The sequence below is a fragment of the Dromiciops gliroides genome, chromosome 1 (genome assembly GCF_019393635.1).
Source record: "Dromiciops gliroides isolate mDroGli1 chromosome 1, mDroGli1.pri, whole genome shotgun sequence".
NCBI lineage: Eukaryota > Metazoa > Chordata > Mammalia > Microbiotheria > Microbiotheriidae > Dromiciops > Dromiciops gliroides.
The window spans coordinates 482,737,709-482,760,924 of NC_057861.1; the positions used below are offsets into that span (position 1 = coordinate 482,737,709).

The window sequence follows — 23,216 nt, forward strand, 5'->3', positions numbered from 1 at the left end:
TGAATTATAGAGTGCTCAGAGGGGAATAAAGTGTAAGAAAAAGAGACGAAGAAAGACTAGAAAGATAGGGACTGAGCCAGGTTATTAAGAGCTTTCAATGCCAGAGAAACTTCTATTTGTTCCTAGAGGTAACTGGAAGCCACTAAGCAGGGGGTGGTAATGAGGTCAGATCTGTACTTTAAGAAGATCACTTTGGTAACTGAGTGAAGGATGGATTGCAATGGGGAGAGATTTGAGGCAGAAAAACAAGCTGTTACAATACTCCTGGCAAGAGGAGATGAGGGCCTAAACTAGAGGGGTAGCAATGGAAAAGGGGGACATATACTAAAGATGCTGTGAAGGGAGAAATGGCAAGATATAGTAATATATTGAATATGTGGGATGAGTGAGAGTGGAGTCAAGAATGACCCTAAGATTATTGCTTTCAATAATTATAGAGAAGAGGGGCAGCTAGGTGGTGCAGTGGATAGAGCATCGGCCCTAGACTCAGGAGGACCTGAGTTCAAATCCGGCCTCAGACACTTAACACTTACTAGCTGTGTGACCCTGGGCAAGTCACTTAACCCCAATTGCCTCGCCAAAAAAGAAAGAAAGAAAGAAAGAAAGAAAGAAAGAAAGAAAGAAAGAAAGAAAGAAAGAAAGAAAGAAAGAAAGAAAGAAAGAAAGAAAGAAAGAAAGAAGGGAAGGAAGAAAGAGAAAAAAATAATAATTATAGAGAAGAGTTTAGGAGAAGGAGGGCTCTGAAGGGAAAGACAATGAGTTCTGTTTTAGATCTGTTTATGATGGGACATTCAGTTCAAGATTTCTAAGAGGTGGGGCAACTGAGTGGCACAGTGGATAAAGTACTGGCTCTGGATACAGGAGGACCTGAGTTCAAATCCAGCCTCAGACACTTGACACTTACTAGCTGTGTGACCCTTGTTATATAATCTCAACTGGGTCTTTATTGAAGTATGGCAGTCCTTCATTCCACTCCAGCCTGCACTCCTGACTCCCCAGGACTTTCTCTACTATGCCCCAGAAACCACTTCATACTGAGTTAACCTCAATTGCCTCGCCCCCCCCCTCCAAAAAAATAGATAGAGATAGATAGAGATAGAGATACACACCCATATGTATGTATATGTATATATATATATGTATGTGTGTGTATATGTATATATATATATACATATAAGAAGCAATTGGTGATTGGTGACTATAAATCGGAACAGAGATGAGGGCTGAATATATAGATCTGAGCATCATCTCCATAGAGATGATAATTGAACCCAAGGGAGCTATCAAAATCACCCAGTGAGATAATATAGAGCTAAAAAAAAGAAGTCCAGAACAAAGTCTTTTAGGCTCTTGGCTGAAAAGGAGAGGGGAGGAAATGTATATGAGATATGAGAAGAAAGGGAAAGTTCTTGAATAGCCACTATGGAGAGCATGATAGTGAGTCAATCATGAAAAATTAAAAGGAGTCAAGTCAAAAACAAGCCAACAAGCATTTATTTAGTGTTTTCTATGTTCTAAGGGCTCGCTGGGAACACAGATACAAGTAGAAATAAAGACAGTTCCAGCCTTCAGAGAGTTTACATTCCAATAGGGGAAGACAACAAGTAAAACAAAACTAAAAAGGGAATGTGGTGGAAGTGAAGGTACCCTAGGAAATGGGAACCATTGTAGAGAAAGTCCAACAGTACAGCATAGAGAGAAATGAAGACATAGCTGGCATGGGAGTCCTCCTTAAAATGGAGGTTATGGGAGGAACTAGTCAATTAAAAGGATAAGCCAAATGGGGAGAAAGTACTTCCAGTGTGTGAAGACCAAGGATGAGATGACCTCAGTGTTAAGAGGTTTCTGGGGCATAGTAGAGAAAGTCCTGGAGAGTCAGGAGTGCAGGCTGGAGTGGAATAAAGGTCTGCCATGCTTCGATAAAGACCCAGTTGAGATTATATAACAAAAATTCTAGCAAACCCAGTGGGCAAAGTAGCATGGTTTGTTTTTTTCATGATCGCCCAGAAGCAAGATACTAGGACTGGAAAAGGTTAAGTAACCCAAGACTGTGATATCGCAAGGTGTGACTGGTGATAAGACAATGGGTCAAGGTATCTAAGGATAGCTTATAAAGTATAGTTGAACTTGAACAAGGATCTGCATTGGATGATACAGATTTCCAGGGTAACTCATATTAGTGGTGACTGAGTGATGTTAGTATAGAGAGTGTCTGAGAATGGTGGTGGGGATCAAGGAGCGTGCCCCTTCTTCTACTGGCCCAATATGTTGAGGGGGTGAGGGGGGACATGGAAGAAGGAGCAACCCATTACAGTAAAAGTGACCAGTGATGCCTTGGCTTCTAGAGGGAGCCAGGTTTCCACGAGTGGAAGAAGGAAAGATTGTGAAGAGGAATTTTGTTAATAACTAAGCAAAGGTTCTAGAGAATAAATAATAATATCTGACATTTATTTAACCCTTAAAGATTTGCAAAGCACTTCTTCATAACAATTCTGTGAGGAAATTACTATACATAGAATTACCTCATTTTACAGGTAAGGATAGAGTGGAGTTAAGTATACAAGTCATCTCAGACTATCACTCCAGACTGCAACGCAGACTACAACTCCACTGCTCCTTAACCAATGCCCTGATGGCCCTAATCTTACTTTCCAGCGGTTCCCATTTAGCCATTCATGAATTCCTCGGAGGTTTATGATGATGGTCCAAGACCTCATGCTAAAAATTCTATGATGATACTGTGCGTAGTAAATAATATTATGTGTAGTATATGAAATTTCCCAGAGGATTCACAACACATATTTCTTGTTATTGTTGAAAGGAAGTTAATGAACAAAAAAGTTGGGGCCAATTGCATCTATTCCAGTATCTCATTCTGGCATGGAAACAGCCCTAGATTCTTGATAGCTATCTCAGTGGAGCATAAGCTGTGGCAAGTCCTACTAAGCTGGAAAAATTTCCAACAGAAGCCTTCTTATCTGTCACCTGCAGGTTAGACTAGCAAAAGGTTCTCCACAAAGGGATTTTTTTTTCTTTTTAGCCACCATAAGTCATGAAAACCTTCCATCAATGTATAGAGGCTACAGTCTGTGTCAGAGAAGGGAGACCTACATTCAAATACCAATTTTGTATGAGTCATGTGCTTGGTGGGAGGTATCCTAAGACAGAAATGAAGTAGTTCTTGATCTCAGACAACCCCAAGTTCTACTCTTGAAGGTAGAAGATGGGAATATAAGGATACAAAACAAAGGTTTGAAATAGTTATTGTGGATAATGTGATAAAGAGACAATCGGGGAAGGCCTGTGTGGCAGAGATGGCCAATTGGAGATTATATAATAAATTTCCAATGAAGCCAATCTATACAGTTACATGGTATTCCCCATTAGCATTTAGCCACATAACTAAGACCAGAAAAAGCAAATAGTTGGACTAACTCAGTGTCAGGGTTTAGTAAAGTGTGATTGAAAATAAGGCAATACAGGGGCAGCTAGGTGGCGCAGTGGACAGAGCACCGGCCCTGGAGTCAGGAGTACCTGAGTTCAAATCCTGCTTCATGCGTAACACTATCTGTGTGACCCTGGGCAAGTCACTTAACCCCAATTGCCTCACCAAAATAATATAAAATAAAAAATAAAATAAGGCAATACAGAAAATATTTTGAAGTTATCTCCTCCAATATAGGAACAAGACCTCAAAGGAAAGGACGTCATTTCAGAGCAGGGTTATAGCCTGAGAGTACAGAGAGGAATAAAGTGACTAGAGTTCAAGACTAGGGCAAAAAAAATGGTTTTAGAAGAAAGAAGGAAAGATGTAAGCATATAAGGTTATACTTGGAGATGGTAATTTTGGAGTTTGGAATCATGGAGATAGAACAATTATTGATGATGGTCAATGGGCATGATCATTCCTAAATGTGACTAAAGTAGAGGAAAAATGGAAACCACAGCAGTTTTGCGATGGTGGTGTTGAGCCATTTTTCAATTGTATCTGACTCTTGTGACCCCATTTGGGGTTTTCTTGGCAAAGACATTGGAGCATTTTGCCATTTTCTTCTCCAGCTCATTTTACAGATGAGGAAACTGAGGCAAACAGGGTTAAATGACTTGCCCGGGGTCACACAACTAGTAAGTATCTAAAGCTGGATTTGAGCTCAGGAAGATGAGTCTTCCTGACTCCAGCCCCTACACTCTATCCACTGCACCACCTAGTTGCCCAGAGCAATTTAGGAGGCTGATAACTGTGATACCATGGTGTTCAAGGAACATTAATAAAATGATAAATATTTTAAAACTTTGAAGAAGTCTTTTTTTAGTAGCAGATAGGGTCCATATCTGGAATAATACAAAAAGGTCATGTTGTTGAATATTGAGAAGACAGATATGTGATACAATCCATTTGCAAAGAAATGCCCAAATTACTGGGCTTTGTTAAATGATTTTAAAATATATTCTTGTTTTTGTTTGTTTATTTCTAGGGGAGGAGTTTTGGTTAATGGGATATAGAGGGGTAAAATCTTGATAAACCTAGGAACAGTGCTGTTGCTTTGATAAATTGCTTCGGAAAATTTACTTTTCTCAAATACCTATGAAATCCAAGAGGGTGGGGAAAGAAGGTGGGTGTACAAGTTAAGGTAGAGTATGTGACAGTGACCAACACAAATATCACAGAATCAGACTTGAAAATAAACCAAATCTGTGTTCCTCTGATCTTTTTCCCGTGGGTATTGTGAGTTATTCATAGCTGTCTGCATGGCATCAAAAAAAAACAAAAAAGTTGGGGCAGCTAGGTGGCGCAGTGGGTAGAGCACCGGCCCTGGATTCAGGAGGACATGAGTTCAAATCTGGCCTCAGACCCTTGACACTTACTAGCTGTGTGACTCTGGGCAAGTCACTTAACCCTCACTGCCCTGCAAAAAAAAAAAAGAAAGAAAGAAAGAAAGAAAGAGGTGGTGTAAGTGAAATCATCAGAGAGATGTGTGAACAGAAAATGGGTGGGCACATTATATGGTAAGTGCAAGAAATAATATATACATAGGATGCATAGATCATAGAGAGTAATAGAGAGATAGAGAGATAATAAAGAGGGAAGGAGGGTGGGATGAAGGGATTGGATAGAGAGGGATAGATAGGAATGGGGGAGAGGGAGAGACAGAGACAGGAACAGATTTTAGATCATAGATGAAGCATTTATTAAATGCTGTTTACCAGAAACTGTTCTAAGTTCTGGGTATAGAAATGCAAGCACCACCACCATCACCACAATAACAGTCCCTATCCTGAAGGAGCTTATCTTCTAATAGAGAAAAAAAACATATAAAAGAGAACTGGAAGCAAGAGGAAAGGGGCAATAACCAGGGGGTAAGATGGAAAAGTTCAGAGAGTCAGAAGAAGAGCAGAGAGAACTGAGCACGGTTGGTTTGGGCTCTTCAAGAAATAGCAGTCCCGGGGCAGCTAGGTGGCGCAGTGGATAAAGCACCCGCCCTGGATTCAGGAGAACCTGAGTTCAAATCAGGCCTCTGACACTTAACACTTACTAGCTATGTGACCCTGGGCAAGTCACTTAACCCCTATTGCCCTGCCAAAAAAAAAAAAAAAGAAATAGCAGTCCCAGGCAGGAACTCACCAATCAAAGGAGGGCCTGCAGGAGGGAAGGCATCTTCAGGGTGAGAAGGCTATTAGGGAGGAGAAGTACCTACATCAAAATTACAGATCCATTTAAGTATTCAAATATTTCTACTCATGGAATACAATATATGGTTAAACTCCTGATTTCTAGAAAGAGGTAAGGAAGAAATATCAGTCCTTTTGGGGAATACTCTTAAAGGTGCTTTTATTTGTTAAGCTAATTACTATCACATCAAGAAACTTTTTTAAAAAACAAAATTGATAAAAATAAAGGGCATGAGGGAGGAAAATTATATTCAATAAAACTATCTTCAAATTTCCTATTAAATTGTCCAATCCCGCCCCCATTTCCCTCCCACTCATTCAAAAATAAAGAAATAAAAATATAAGTGTAAGCCTCGCTCACCAAGCTTTATCCCAGAGATTCCAGGGCCCTCAAATGCTTTATTTTTTTTTTTTGTGCCTGTCAATCAGTGTTTCTTAGTGCATGAAATGTATTGGGGCAGCAGGGAGCTAATCTGATTGCCAACCTAAAGAGTTCCTTTTGTAATACTGCCTTTTACAGGTTCAGTGGTGAAGAAGTGAGGGAATTTTCAGGGGTTATTTTAATTAATTAACAGCAGGGCAGAAGCCAAATCCATTTCCTTTCAGTGAAAAGGCTATCAAAAGGTTATTATGTGCTGCAGTTTGGGGCAGTCTGTTTTATGTCAAAATGATTTGGTCTAGAATCCTGATTCTTATTTGTCCCTTCAATTCTGCATTTTCAGTCTCTGGATTTCTCCTTTGATTTTCCCCCTCTAGGACAGGGGCTCTTAGCCTTTTTTGCGTGTCTTACACTCCTTTGTCAGTCTGGTAAAGCCTATGGACCCCTTCTCAGAAAAATGGTTTATTGACTACATTCACAATTAAGGGAAATGCTAAATTTCAGTTAGAGGCTAGAGAAAACAAAGATATCACTTTTTTCATACAAATTCATGGACCCCCTTAAATCTATCCCCAGACCCATTGGAGTGCTATGTATTCCCATTTACAGAAGTCCTGCTACAATGACAAATGCTCTCCCAACCGTAACCCCCTTATTACTCTGAGACATGTTCGTTATTTTTTTCTGAGTAAGGTACAGCCGATTGAAATTTTATATTCCAAGTTGTGATACTATCTCCATGATAGTAGACTTTTTCAAAAGGTTATTGTTGTTCAGTCGTTTTCAGTTGTGTGTGACTCTTTGTGACCCCATTTGTAGTTTTCTTGGCAGTGTAAGGGCTTAAATTCTAGCAAGTCTGTCTAAAATATCTAATGAGAGGTTGCCAATAAATTATAAGCTTTAGCAAGAGTTAGACTTTTAAGAATTTATTAAGGAGAATAAGAATTTGGTAAAGAAAGAGAGAAAGGCCTAGATTCATCTATCTAGTAAAGGGAGAATGCATTTCTAACTCCCTTCTCCACCTGAGTCCTCAGGAAAAAGTGAGCCACCGCGCCAGCCGCCCCCTTCTTCCTCCCACAAGCAAATGTCATTTCCTGACACCAAAGAAAAGACGCATGGTCCTGCCCTCAGAGGCCCTCTCCTCATGTTGGAGCTTTCCTACAGTAAGTCTCCAGCAGGTGGCGTCATTCCAATCATTACAGCAGAGATACTAAAGTGATTTGGCATTTCATTCTCCAGTTCATTTTAGAGATGAGGAAACTGAGGCAAACAGGGTTGAGTGACTTGCCCAGGGTCAAACAGCTAATAAGTGTCTGAGGCCAGATTTGAACTCAGGAAAATGAGATGAGGCCTAATACCCTATCCATTGTGCCACCTAACTGGCCTTTCAAAAGGTTACCTTTAAATATTTTAATCACTTATCCTTCTAAAAAGTGCCTGAAAATCACTTCCAGTCATAGGATCTGTACCTCAAAGTGACATGGAGAGCATCTATTCCAACTCATCACTTTTAGATGAAAAAAACTGAGTCTCAGAGAGGTTAATCAACATGTTCATGATCACACTGGTGATGTTAAGTAGCAGAACAAGGATTTCGACCCAGGTTTCCTGACTCTAAGTCCCATGCTTCGTCGCCATTATACTATATTGACCCAGATAATAACTCAGCATCATAATGACCTAAAAAGGATGTGTAAGCTGGTCCTCTGCTTCCAGGTGGCAATACAGACAGTTAAATAGCTCTCTTGTCTTGAGAGAAGGATTTTCATGTATCATTAGCTTCAGTGATTAACCAACCCTCAGCATAGGATGGTCTTCCCCAGAACTAACCTGAAATGATCTCCTCTTCTCTTAATCTGCCCTCACTAAGGATAATGAACAGCTACTCACCATCTTCCAATTTTGAGATTATGAATATTGATCTTAAAAACACACGTGGCAGGTTCTTTTTATGGACTCCCAGAGAGTCTTCCAGGGCAGCTAGCTGGTGCAGTGGATAAAGCACTGGGCTTGGAATCAGGAATTCATCTTCATGAGTTTAAATCCAACCCCAGACACTTACTAGCAGTGTGACCCTAGGCAAGTCACTTAACCCTGTTTGCCTCAGTTTCCTCATCTATACAATGAGCTGGAGAAGGAAATGGCAAAACCACTCCAGGATCTTTCCCAAGAAAACTCCAAATCGGGTCACAAAGAGTTGGATATGACTGAAATGAATCAACTCATAGATTCTTCCTCTGGAAAGGGACAGGGTTGAACAACGTAATGTCCAAGTTCCCTTACAGATTCTGTGTCCTAAGGTCCCTGATAGGTCAAGCATTCTAAAATCCCATGACCATGAGTCTTGAAGGTCTAGCCATTTGGAACTGGCCTAACTCAAACTGGAACAAAAGAGAGACCACAAGTCCTGATGGCTGTAGGATTTAAAGGAAGTATAGTCTCAAAGGATTTTAGATCTTCTGGGAATTAAATTCACATCCTATTTGTCCTCAGAAAAATATGTTGCAGTTTCTTACCATACCCATATAACTCTGTCCCCTGGCCCACCCCACTTCACTTCCTTAGCTTTTTCAACCTTGGTATAAGCTAAGGAAATATTGTATATTCTCTTTTTCAATAACATGGAAATCTTAGGGTGTTAGTGGAGAGAAGAGGGGAGGTCAGGGGTGGGAGCCTACAAAGGTATCTCTATCTTGTTTATGAATCACTGTTGTAACACACCCAAGTGTATTTTCATAATCTCCTGCCTGTTTCTATAATCAGCTCCTATGCTACCTACCCAGCAGTGCTGATCTTACATTCCCCTAGCATTTAAGGAGATCATGTGAGTGAGGCTGGGAACAGACGTGTAAAACACAGGATAAATCAATTCTGGGACATTCTTCTTTGTAAAGTGTGTGACTGAGTGGAGCTTGGCTTCCAGAATGTAGGAGAACAAAAGAATAATGCTACTGAGGATCCCAATATCCTGCCTCTCCTGCATCTTGGTACCAACCAACAACAACAACCAATCTTAACAATCTAAGGAGAACATCTCTTCCTGAGAACCAAGAATCACTTGAATAACTATAGATTACTCTAATGGATCTAAGACAACTGGTAGGTCTGGATTTTTGGTTCAGTCACTCTTGTAGTCTACTAATCATCGCCTTTGGCCAAGGAATAACAAAGACATATTTGAAGGTACCTTCTATTAAAAGTTCTGTTAAGCATGTTTTTAAGTTTTCACAAAGTCTTAACAATTTTAAACAGTATGTGACGAGTTAATTTTCTGCTTATTTTGTCATGTCATATTTCAATTTCTGGAGTTAGTGTCAGGTTACTATTTCATACTCCACTCCAAACAAGGAGAACAGAAGCTTGACTTTAATTACTGGCAAAATTTAGAAAATATAATTAAAGAAATGGTTATTGATCATCTTGAAAAGGCAGCAATGATCATAAAGTTCCAGTATGGCTTCATCAAAAATAAGTCAATCCACATTAAACTCATTTCTTCTTTTGACAGAATTATTAAGCTGGTAGATCGGGAGATGCTATAAATAAAAATGTACCTACATTTTAGTTAAGTGTTTGATATGATTCTTTTTTTTTTTTTTTTTTGCCGGGCAATGGGGGTTAAGTGACTTGCCCGGGGTCACACAGCTAGTAAGTGTCAAGTGTCTGAGGCCGGATTTGAACTCAGGTACTCCCGAATCCAGGGCCGGTGCTTTATCCACTGCGCCACCTAGCTGCCCCCGATATGATTCTTAAGGAAAAGATGAAGAGAGGTGCAGTAGGCAATAGAACGATTAGATAGCTTGGGAACCAGTTGAATGGCCAAATCCAATTAATCAAGTATTTTTTTTTTTTGCAGGGCAGTGAGGATTAAGTGACTTGCCCAGGGTCACACAGCTAGTAAATGTCAAGTGTCTGAGGCCAGATTTGAACTCAGGTACTCCTGAATCCAGGGCCGTTGCTTTATCCACTGTGCCACCTAGCTGCCCCTAATCAAGTATTTATTAAGAACCTATAAGTAGTTGTTAATGGTTCCATGTGAACTTGGTAATCTCCAGGGGTCTGTGTTTGACACTGTATTATTTAGCACTTTTACCACTGAATTTTCCTGACCATTAAAACAATAAGAAAAAATATGGCATACCATTAGGGGAAAAAACCCTGAACTATTCAAACTATAAACTGGCAATCAAAATGATAAATGGACAACAGAACTGCCAACTATAATCATTTTAATCCAGGTTTAAACAATGTAAACTAATTGACATAACAAGGAGACCAAAAGAGTCCAGAAAGTACCTTAGCAAACGTCAGAATTACCAAACAGCAAGAAATGGTTGCCAAAAGCAACACCAGGTTAGATTTATAAACCAATTTGTAAAAATCTCATGAAGTGGGGCAGTGGATAAAGCACCAGCCCTGGATTCAGGAGGACCTGAGTTCAAATTCGGCCTCAGACACTTGACACTTACTAGCTGTGTGACCCTGAGAAAGTCACTTAAACCTCATTGATCTACCAAAAAAAAAAATCTCATGAAGAATGATTGACAGTTATGAGCACTATTGTCTTATAAAGCAGAGAAAGGCAGTGAAGGATAAAAGTAGTTTAAAGAAAGTTTGGCAAAAAATCCCACTCAGCAAAGTCATCCTAAGGCATTCAAGAGGGTATTCAAAAATAAAAATAGGAGAACAATAAACAAGAAAAATGGGAAAGGTGTAAAAAAAAACCCAACCTTTAAAAAACTATTTTCTCCACTGAGTATACTGGAACTTCCACATTTGCACTCTAACAACATAGTCACAGATGTGCTAATATAGGAGGTGGAAATAGCACTAAATGGAATACATAAGGGTAAGGCATCTAGAATGGACCAAGTATGTAAGGAGGAAATCCATGTTGGAAATGAAACCATTATGAGAAAATTGTGAGAATAATATACAAGGAGACCAAAGGAGGGTAATATGATATATATTTATATGTATTTATATGTGATATATCTTTGATAAAGACATGGGAAAAAAATCTCAGAGTTTATTAAAGTTTGAAATGAATAATGGAGAGACATCAATAATAACCAACCTATATGCTTATTCTTCAATCTATAAAAGTCATTATAAAAATTATCTATCAGGGGCAGCTAGGTGGCACAGTGGATAGAGCACCAGCCCTGGACTCAGGAGTACCTGAGTTCAAATCCAGCCTCAGACACTTAACACTTACTAGCTGTGTGATGCTGGGCAAGTCACTTAACCCCAATTGCCTCAAAAAAAAAGTTATCTATCAATAAATCAAGAACATCCTTCATGAAGGTGTCACATGGGAACAATAAGGCTGCCTCAAATGATATTCTACAATGGGCCTTGTCTTCATCATTTTACAATTAACTGAGAGATGTAGAGAACATAAGATCCCATTGTGTGTATTGTTCGTTGGTTATGAAAAAGCATTTGTTTCAATAGTTCAAAACTTTAACTCTTACACAACTCTTTTACAAGGTGTCTCTCATCCATACTTGAAGATTATTCCAAATTCCTTGGGAGAGGAAACAAGAGAGGGGTAGCTAGGTGGTGCAGTGGATAAAACACCAACCCTGGATTCAGGAGGACTTGAGTTCAAATTTTACCTTAGACACTTGACACTTACTGTGACCCTGAGCAAGTCACTTTGCCCTCCCCATCCCTGAGAGAGAGAGAGAGAAGAGAGAGAGAGAGAGAGAGAGAGAGAGAGAGAGAGAGAGAGAGAGAGAGAGAGGTAACAATAGAAATAACTCTGTTAAATAGTCCTTTGATAGTCAATATCAGGTGAGTCATAAAACAGGGAATTGTATACTCACCAAAGCTGTTTATTCCAGCTTGATAGTTTTCTGATGACAATTGGAGAGTCCACCTTTGAAGATCTGTCTGGTTTCCAAGTTATTTCTGACTGATAAATCTATTATATTGTCCCTCTCCCCCCATATCAGGGCAAGAAGTTTGCCATTACTGCAAGTATTACATGATAATGTCCCTGTGGGATCTACTTCTGACTCTCTGAACTTCTTTTACCACCATGACTTAGTAGCCTTCTCATCTTAGAGATCACGCCTCCCCTGCTGGCCCATCTTCTGAATAGTCAATCTCTCTCTAGGAACCTCCATTTTAAAGAAAGTTCCCAGGTCAGCCATGTTGGTGCCTTCATTCCTCTCTGGGCTCTCCTTCATTCCACCTCCTACTCTCCCCTCCTTCCATCTCACCTCACCCCTGCCTTTTCAGCTTCTTTTATGTGTTAGCTTCTTTCATTAAAATGTAATTTTCTTGGGGGCAGCTAGATAGCGCAGTGGTTAAAGCACTGGCCCTGGATTCAGGAGTATCTGAGTTCAAATCCAGCCTCAGACACTTGACACTTACTAGCTGTGTGACCCTGGGCAAGTCACTTAACCCCCATTGCCTCACAAAAAAAAAAATGTGATTTTCTGGGGACGGCTAGGTGGCGCAGTGGATAAAGCACCGGCCTTGGATTCAGGAGTACCTGAGTTCAAATCTGGCCTCAGACACTTACTAGCTGTCTGACCCTGGGCAAGTTACTTAATTTTCTTTAGGGTATAGACTGACTTTCTTTCTTCTTGTATCTATATCCCAGCACTCAACATATTACCTGAGACATATTAAGCTCACTCTCAGATAGATAGATAGATAGATAGATAGATGATTGATAGATAGAAAGAGATGATAGAATTTTATATATTATATCTTATATATAATTTTTAAGAATTAGATAAGTGGCTCAGTGGATAAAATGATGCACCTGGAGTTAGTAAGACCTGAGTTCAAATCCAACTTCAGACACTTACTCGCTGTATGACCCTGGGCAAGTCATTTAGTGTCTCTTGGCCTCAGTTTCCTCATCTGCAAAACAAAAATAATAATAGCACCTACTTCACAGGGTTGTTGTGAGGATCAAATGTTATAACATGTAAGGAACTTTGTAAGCCTTAAAGTGCTCTGTAAATGCTGGCTGTTATTTTTTTTTACTTGATTATACAGGATAAAACATTGCAGTGCCATTTAATTCTGTTTCCATAGTGAATACCATCAAAGCCCAGACAAAAGAATCTTTCATCTTTATGGACCCCAGTGTCTCTAAACCAAGGGCACCCATTTTACTACAAGGCAGATTCAGAATTGGACCCACCATCACATTTGCTGGGTTTTCTAAATCCCATAACATCCTCAGGCGGCTGGCATTGTTGAACACTGAAATGGAATTTTAAAACAATAGCTTTGTCATCATGTCCCTCATTATCAGCATCAGGTGTCTCATCTCCCAAAATTTTTGATAAATCAGAGCTACTACACTAAGAAGGATGGAGCCTCACAATTTTAGTCTTACATGGTCTCTTTCTTGGATCCAACCTCCAGGAAGACTCACCTGATGAAGATAAATGACTCTTAAATTTAATTCAAATTGACTTTCTCCAACCCTTTCTTATTCCAAACCCCACAAATCATCTGGGTCTTATGGTTTCCACCCCTCTCAGAAGGATCTATACAACTTGGAAAAATAATCCAGGTCTCCCTAAATTTGCAGGTCTCTGAACATCTCCTTTCTAGAAAGAGTCTGAAGGACCAAGGGATGAAAATATAGAAAGATGTTTTGATTTTGAATGATACGGAGGAAATGAAACTTTTTTTTTTTCTGGGCAATGGGGGTTAAGTGACTAGCCCAGGGTCACACAGCTAGTAAGTGTCAAGTGTCTGAGGCTGGATTTGAACTCAGGTACTCCTGAATCCAAGGCTGGTGCTTTATCCACTGTGCCACCTAGCCACCCCAAGATGAAACTTTTTATGCAACAATGGAAAAGAGGCTTCGCAAACTGTATTTGGAATATATTGTTTTATGTTTTTGTTTTTATCACTTGTATTAAACTACTTCTTCAATACTGCTTATACCAGACTACTTCCTGATATCATAATTGTTTTTATATTGTTTTAGTGAAGAAGGTTGCCCTAGAAAATTTTTGAGACCTTGCTAGAAGGCTAGAAAATGAGTGGCAACTCTTTTACATCAGTTCAGTTGTCATCAAATGGATGGGGAGAGGCAGCTAGATGGTGCAGTGGATAGAGCACCAGCCCTGGATTCAGGAGGACCTGAGTTCAAATCTGACCTCAGACACTTGACACTTATTAGCTGTGTAAACCTGGGCAAGTCGCTTAACCCTCGTTGCCCCAACAAAGGAAGGAAGGAAGGAAGGAAGGAAGGAGAGTGAAATGGATGGGGAGACCATTCCTGAAATTATCATTGCTTTGGTTTCTTTGCTGTCTAAAGCAAAAAAAAAAAAAGACCTACTATGGGTGGTCTCAAAGGTTTAATCAGAATTTCCATTGCCCTTAAGGGAACAGCTTTCTGAACTAGCTTTTCTGATTGTCTTGCCATAATGAATACAGAGATGGAGAAGAGTAATGTCTTCTTTAAATTCAACCAAGAATTACATCTTTTTAAAGTCTTCTTATGAGTAAAGTTTTTTTTAATATTTAATAGTCCTTGGAGGTCTCACTATGTTCTAATCAAATACTTGAATTACCAAGACAGGTCTGGCCCATGATAGGGAGGTATAGTTTAGACAACAATCCCTCAGAAAAAAAAGGGGAATTTTTACTGAACAGCAAGCTCTTATTAGTCAGCACCACGATATGAGAGTTAAGAAAACAGATGCAGTCATACATCGATGAATAAGAATATCACAGTCCTGCTTCTATATTCTGCCCTCATCGGACCACATCTGGCATACTGTGATTTGTTCTAGGTGAGAGTATCCAAAATTGAGCAAGCAGAATAGTCTAGTCAAGTCCACAAACTTTGATTAAGTGCCTGCTATGCGTCAAGTGGAGGAATTTCAGTTCATATCCTATGAGGATCAGTTAGCCTAAAAAAGAGAAGCCATGGGTGCAGGGGAAGCTTCGAGAATATGCAACAAAGATTAGATTTATTCTGCTTGGTCCTAAAGGAGCAGAGCTAGGCACAATGACTAGAAGTTGCCCAAAGGCAAGTTTAGGTTTAATATAAATACCCAATGCTCCCAGCAAAATCAGATTTGGAATTTTACCTGGTGTCTTGAACCCTACTCCTATTGAAACCTACAACTTTTCTGCCCTGTCCTCTGTCTTCTCCTCCTCTATCTTCTTCTTCAGTTCATCATTTACTAATCAATCAGCAACTCTTCACTAACTGCCTATTATGTGCCAAGCATTATGGATACAAATACAAATAATCAAACGATGTCTACTTGAATGAAAACTAATCTATACAGAACATTTGCTAGGCTTTGCAAGATCATAAATATTAAATGATACTATCCCTGCTCTCATGGGGGAGATAATACCATACAACTAGCTGTGATGTGAAGTAGGGTATGATTCGTTCAAGAGAGATGCAAACATGTGACCCTGGGCAAGTCACTTAACCCCAATTGCCTCACCAAAAAAAAAAAAAGAGATGCAAACAAAGGACACCCTAAAAGGATGAGGAAAAGACTCATTCCCAACTCAAACAGAGATCAGGAAGACTTCACAGAGAAGGTGGTATTTCACGAAGGAGATGGGTGGAAGAGGATATGCCAGCTATTGAGAATATACAAGCAAAGACAAAGAAGTGAAAAGTGAGGTGGACAGTATGTGGAGGAAGGGACAGGGTAGACTGAAATGTAGATGACATGGAAGGGAGGAGAAGGGAGTCAGAATGAAGCTGCGTAAGGTCTGGAGTTTTAGGATAAGGAGTTTGATCATTTTCCAGTAGGCAATAAAGAGCAGAAGCACTTTGAATAGAGGAATAACAAGATCAGATCTGTGCTTCAAGATGATTGGTCTGTTTCTGAACTGACTGTTCACCGTGCCCAGACTGCATTTCCTTCTTTCTTCTGCTACACAACATCCCTCTTTTCCTGTATGAGGCCTCTCAGGTACCATCTTCTGCTTGAAACTTTTCTTGATCCTCCAACTTCTAGTACCCTCTGTCCCAAACTATTTGTAGTTAACTTTTTAGGACAAAAATTAAAATCAAACAATCCTAAACTCTATTAGTTCTCAATTTTCCTTTTTTTTTTTGGCTTGATATTTACACATTGACTGACACCAACAGAAATTACAGGACCAAGTCTGTGTCCATGATCATAACTCTTTTTAAAACTGTATTTTCATTAGTCTTTATCATTGGCACTTTCCCAAGACAGCTCATCACTGCTCCACATCTCTTTGGCCTCAGGTGAATGATTCCATTGCCTCCCTCACCAAATAGCATCTCCAACTTCCTTCCTAGACATTAGTATTCAGTCCTGCATTGCAGGGGTTTCAGTCTTCCAAATTCTGTGGAAAAAAATTTCTTTTTTTGAGTTGGAAGCTTTGATGCAAGCTCCTGCTTCATTCAGAAACTGCAGACTGTCATTAAACTCATTTCTCCATAAGGTCAATTTTGAAAGGGGAAACCAAACCAAAGAACAAGGATGCTTGACTTACCTTCCTGTCCACTGTCAATTGCCCCTCTAATAATACAGTTCAATTGCAGGGAAGCTTTTCCTGTGATCCAGCTGTCTTCAATCAAGCCTGTTTAAGCTTCAGCCACGATATTTAAAATAAGGGTTAGGAGAGCAGTTACAGATGCTTGATGCTTTGACTGATTTTTATAGTCAATCCCAAGGACCTTAATAAAACCAGGCCTTTTATCTGTGTCCCAAACAGTCTGAGAAAGTTGGGTAAAGAATCCGTGAGGAGAACAAGGGACAAAAGCAAGTTGTTTGCATATAGTAACATGGCCTTCCGCAAGGGCAGGAAAGAATGATCCCTGATGGACTATACATTGCAGCTGCAAGGAAGCCGACTCTACTTTCAAGTCCTTTGCAGTGATCCTCTTCATCCTTCTCGTTCTCTTTCTCCCTCACACCCTTTCTTCTCCACCTCCTTTCTCTCTTTCTTTAGGACGCTTCAGAGAAAAGGCTTCAATACTTCATAAGATTGCCAAGAAGAAGTGCCAGGTGGATGATAATGAAAGGCATAATGGGACTGCCAACCATGTGGGTGAGTGTAAGAGAACACAGTGACTCGCATTTCTCAGGATTCCACCAAAATATTGAATGTAGCCCCTCAATGGGCAGCTGTGGATATCCGGAACTTTCCAAGGGTCATAACTAAGTCTAGGGATATAAGTTTCCATCTGTCTTTGTGTGAGCATGGGGTAAAAAAAGTGAAAACATGTCCAAAATGTCCTCCAGATAACCCAGAGGGATGTCTAAGGAATCCTGGTAGGAGCCTGAAATGAGATTTCAATTCAATTTCATTCTACAATCATTTTCTCTGGCTGTCCTCCATGCCTGGAATGTTCTCTCTCCTCATTTCCACCTGTTGGATCCTGTGGCTTTCTTTAAGCCCCAACTAAAATCCCACCTTCTACAGGAATCCTGTCCCAACCAACCCCTTAATTCTTGTGCCTTCCCTCTTTTAATTATTGTCTAGTTATCCTATATATAGCTTCTTTGTAAATATTGTAAACTTACAATATTTATACATTTTATATGTAAATTTAAAATGTTACAAATTACAAAAATGATAATATTTACAAATATAAATTTTACCATATTTACAAAAATCGTTTGCCTATCCTACCCTCCCTCCCCCCCCCCCATTGTAAGCTCCCTGAGGGCAGTCTTTTGACTTTTTGTATCCCCAGTCCAGCTCAGTTCCTGGAGCATAATAGACACTTAATAAATGTTTATTATTGACTGGCTGATTTATTAGATACCTACATTGTGGTAGGAACTGTACTAAGCACTAAGAATACAAAGATAAAAGCTTAACAGCCCTGCCCTCAGGGCGCTGCTACAGAGGGGAAACAACATGTATATACATGAGTCCAAACAAAATATTTACAAAGCCAATTTAAATTAATGGGGGGAAGAAGTGCATTAGACTAATTTCTGACAGCTAACCAAAGACCACAGTGTTTCAGGAAGTCCACATAGGAATAGTTTTTCTCCGATGGAAATGTATTCATTTAGTTAAACAAGGGGAGCTTTTCTAAAAGGTTTGATGAGGACCCAGCATTTACTCTAAAGCCATTGCCTAGAGCAAATTCATTGAGTGACAAAGTTCCAGCTCACAGCAGTATGACACACTGTCCCTGCTCCTCCCCACTCCTTTCTGATGAATTCAGCGATATCACCACACGTCTATTTCAGTCTCTCTTTAGCTGTGCATCGTGTGGTAACCAGATCATGACATCCCAGCATTATTTTAACTGGGAACGTAATGTTCCTATTCTTATAACTGTAATGCTAATATAGCTCTCTAATTCTAAATTCAAACTAAATTTATCCCAATCTCTATTTGTTTTATAAACTATCCTGTTACTTAGCAAACTAAAATTGTCTATAAACAAAATCGGATACTGCTGTACTCTGAGTACTGCGCATTTATTAGGGGAGGCATAGTCTTAATGATTGTACTAGCTTTTCATTCAAATTAAATCTTTGTTCTCTCACCAAGATCAGTCTAGTGTTAATTGTTAAGTAAATATCAGTACTGGTATATACCCATAGCCAAAAGAGTTAAACCTTACTTAAACTGCCCAGAAAAAAAGTTCTTTAAATAAACTTGGCTTTTCACTATGTCACTGACCTCCAGGTTTTCACCTTCTACTGAAATCCAAGCCTGCAGTGGCAGCATGGATACAGGGAAGATGTATTTGACTAATGATTAGAAGGCCTGGAACCATCTTTTTTCCTCTCAGCATCATGCTGTATTTGCAAAACAGACTGTTGGTACCGGAGTTAAGTGGTACTGCTCTGTAAGCAGCATTAACATAAATAAAATTCAAGGTTACGGAATTTGTCAGACTTCAAAAATGGATCCTACTGACCTCCAGACAACCTGGAATAATTGTTCTCCCTGTACCCTGGAACAAACATTTGGGTCAAAGTCCATGGCTATTAAGAAGCAACTTATAGTGACTTCAATGATCCACTGGATTCAAAGTAAATATTCCCTATCCAAGGTGGGGCTTTCCATTCTATATCTATTCCTGTATCTGACTCTGTATCTGTTACACAAAATTCCCCCTTGTCTTGATTTGAATTAGAATAATACTTATGTGGTATGGACAAACTAATTATCCTATAAGGGATTCAGAAAAGAGTTTGTTTTACTAAGCCAATCTTGGTGAGAGGCCTACATGTTTGCAATTTAATTAGCATTGCTCTCAATTCTCCTTTTGGCCTGAAATACTCTTCTTCCCTTTTTGGGAAAGAGATATTCAGGGGAAGGGTAGAAGAGGGTCATTTATAAATTAAGTGAAGCTTCCATTATAAAATGTTCATAAAGGGCTCCTTGGTAAAATGACAAAAGATTTTACCTGAATTAGAAAATTACATAATTTACAAGTGGAGTAAATAAGTGCCTAACTTAACACATGTGAAATGCAGTATTTAATAGGCAGATGACACCATATCAGGAGCAGGACTCTCCCCTAAGGAGCCCCAAATAGCCAAGCAGAAAGAGTGCCCATTCAGAATATGTAAGGAGACAAGAGATAATGAAAAATAAATAGGAAAGATGAAATCCTGGCATTAAAAAAATTATCTATTAGCTTTGGCTCCTACCAGTCCCTAGAGACCACCAATTCTACCCATAGAACTTTTTGTCTTTCTCCAATAATCCTACTTCTCTTTCTGACTTCCTTCATTCTATCAGTGGAACCACTTATTCACCCAACCAACCATTTTTAAAACATTAGTGTTTCCCTTTCCCTCATCCCCCATTCATTGATTATCTTTATTCTTTGTGTATGTGTGTGTGCATGCATGTGTTTCCATTTGTGAATGATGTCACAGAAAAAATAGAGCTCCCAAACAGTACAAGTGTTGAAGTGGAAGTAACACCACCCAATGAAGGTTCAGGACCTGTGCAAAATGGAAATCTCTCCCATGGCATTGAATCGACAGAAGTACAGGTATGTCTCTCTTTTTTTTTTACTTCTCTTATTCCTCTTCAATTTGAAGTCATATATAGAGTCATAGAATTTTATTTCTTCTAGACTAAGTCAACGGTCATCCCACCTTTCACCCTACATTCCCAATGTTGGTACAAAATTATCAAATACCAATTTAATTCTTTGTCCATTTGTTGTTAGTGAAGCTGTCAAACAAGGCTGAGCCCCTTATCCAACTGATAGGGGAGTGCCACTTGTTCTTTCTCCTCTCTCATGTCTTTCTCCACACATGTTGATTGAAAGTAACTACCACATATTGGTCCCATTCTCCAGTTAGGTTGGCAGTTATCTAATCATTGTTTGATTAGATGTTATGGTTGAAGAGACGTGTTTAACATATTAGCCCTTGCTAAAATAAAGATTGGAAGGCTACATGGTACATTCTAAAGAGTGCTAGAGTTAGTCAAAAAACCTGGGTCTCAAATTCTAGCTCCAGGAGATACTATGGACATGTCACCAAATCTCTCTGGGCTTCACTTTTCTGATCTGGAAGAATGGGCAAACTTGCAGTTGTTCTGAGGAAAGTCCTTTGAAAAACTACAAAATGATATACAGTTTTAATATCAGTATCATTTGTGTTATTGTTGCTATTATTATTCTATCTGTGGCTTCTGTCTCAATCTACTATGCTTAAAGTGTTCCCTGGGGACCTAGACTATAGGGGCAGGGATACATCTTTACAAAGTTATGCCAATGGTAATATAATACCTGATTTGCTTGACAGTATTAACAAAAATCCTCTTTCCAAACTGAAAGGACTCTGGAGGATGTTGCGAGGAGCACTCCTGTCTCCCCCACCATCATTTATTTCTGGCCCTGAGTTTTGTTGACCTATTATAATCAACTCAAGATCTGAGTTGGCAGAATTATTTGTGCCCACATGGGATAAGCAGTATGGGGCAGGAATCAAGGAACTGGAGGAGATCTGTTAGTAATGCTTCTGATTTAGCCCTTCAGCAGGCCCCCGCCATAACACTGTGGTCTGGATGGCAGATGGCTACCTTTTTCTCTATCAGGAGACAGTCCACAACTATCAGAATAGGCTAGTACTCTGACCTTCCCTTTTCCAGGCTAAGTTGCTTTAGGAAAACTTCCCAATTCTTTGTTTTTGTTTTGTTTTTTGGTGGGGCAATGAGGATTAAGTGACTTGCCTTGGGTCACATGGCTAGTGTCAGGTGTCTGAGACAGGATTTGAACTCAGGTCCTCCTGAATCCAGGGCCACTGCTTTATCCACTGCACCACCTAGCTGCCCCAAAACTTGCCAATTCTTAACCTGAGTTTTTTCATCCATAAAATGAGGGAGTGAGACTAGATGATCACTATTGTCCCTTCCATCTCTCAATCTATGACCTTATGGGCCTAAGAATTTAAAGAAGCAGGGAAGAAAAGGTGTGTGCAGCAGTCTGTGGAACTGTTAAGAGACCAGATGTTGTTCAACCAAGGGCCCAACTGCTGGGAGCCAGGAACCCTAGATGTTAATCTCAGCTCAGCCACTGACTAACTAGGGAAAAGTTGTTTAATCTCTCTGGGTTTGCCTCTTCTTGAAAATGAGAGAATTGAGGGGGCAGCTAGGTGGTGCAGTGGATAAAGCACTGGCCCTGGATTCAGGAGGACCTAAATTCAAGTCTGCCCTCAAACACTTGACACTTACTAGCTGTGTGACCCTGGGCAAGTCACTTAACCCTCATTGCCCCACAAAAAAAAAAAAAATGAGAGCGTTGTACTGGGTGACTTCTAAGTTCCCTCCCCTCTCTAACATTCTCTGATTCTATGAATAGCTCTGAAAGCTTTTTGGAAATGTAAAGTTCTCTATGAATGTATGATAGTACTCCTAATGCTACTATTTCCCTCATTATTCCAATATAGTGTCATTCTATAGGAATCTCTGAAGTCCCCACAATCCCTAGAAAATTGACTTACTCATAGTGGATTTTCTTTGCTGAATTTATTTGAATATGATCAGTTTTACTTGAAAGTCAGGTGGAATTTGCCAGATCAGTCAGCCAACAAGCATTTATTGAGCACTTACTATATGACAGGAACTGTACTAAATACTAGGGAATACAAACAAAAGCAAAAATATGGTCCCTGCTCTCATTGGAGTTCACATTCTAATGGGGGAGACTACACACAAACAAGTATGTACAGACAAGATCTATACACAATATAAATGGAAAGTTAGCTCAGAGGGAAGGGAAAAAGGTGGTGGGGGAAGGCAAAAGGCACCAGGAAAGACCTCTTCCAGAAAGTGGGATTTAAGTTGGGTCTCAAAGGAAGTCTGGGAAGCCAGGAAGCAGAGGTGAAGAGAGAGAATTCCAAGCATGAGGGACAGCTGGTGAAAGGGCTGAATTGGGAAATGGAAAGTACATGGAAGGGAATGAAGTGTAAAAAAGTCTGGAAAGGGGGACAGCTAGGTGGCACAGTGGATAGAGCACCGGCTCTGGATTTAGGAGTACCCGAGTTCAAATCCAGCCTCAGACACTCAAACTTACTAGCTGTGTGACCTTGGGCAAGTCACTTAACCCTCATTGCCCCACCCAAAAAAAAAAAAAGTCTGGAAAGGTAGAAAGGGCTTTGAGAACTTTAAATACCAAGTGGAGATTCAGACTAGGAGTCATGAGACTGGAATCCTGAGACCATACAGAGCAAAATTTCACAAATAATGTCATTTTTACTACTTTGGTTGCATTATCTTCTTGCTGATAAAAATCAGAGGCTTGAGATATTTCTTTGAGCATTTTTTTAATTTAGATAGAAGAATGAGGTATAGAGTACTGACTTTGTTGATGGAGATCACATGCCTGGAGTATTCTATGCAATTGTAGTTATTCTCTACATACAGAATCCACTATTCTTTATTTTTCCATTTTCAGTTCCAAATTCTCTACCTCCATCCACCTCCCTCTGTACCCATTGAGAAGGCAAGAAAAACAATACCCATTTTATGTATGAAGTCGTGCAAAACATTTTCATATGAGTCAAGGTGCCAAAAAAAAGCAAGGAAAATAAATAAAATGAAAAAAAATCTATACTTCAATCTGCACTCAGAGTTCATCAGTTCTCTCTCTCTGGAGGTGGATAGTATTTCTCAGCATGAGTCATTTGGAATTGTGGGTCATTGTATTGATGAGATAGTTAAGTCTTTTACAGTTGTTTAT

The 23,216-nt window shown here is 39.6% G+C and overlaps 1 protein-coding gene across 4 annotated transcripts in view; it reads left to right on the forward strand.

The window, feature by feature from the left end:
- The window catches only part of SLC24A2 (solute carrier family 24 member 2), a 345,977-nt gene that overhangs the window by 236,999 nt on the left and 85,762 nt on the right, over window positions 1-23,216 (forward strand). For all 4 annotated transcript variants that reach the window (XM_043979806.1, XM_043979800.1, XM_043979817.1 and 1 more), the window contains 2 exons: window positions 16,994-17,092; window positions 19,900-20,018. In XM_043979806.1, the coding sequence (XP_043835741.1) occupies window positions 16,994-17,092; window positions 19,900-20,018 (218 nt within the window). The remainder of the gene's footprint in view (window positions 1-16,993; window positions 17,093-19,899; window positions 20,019-23,216) is intronic.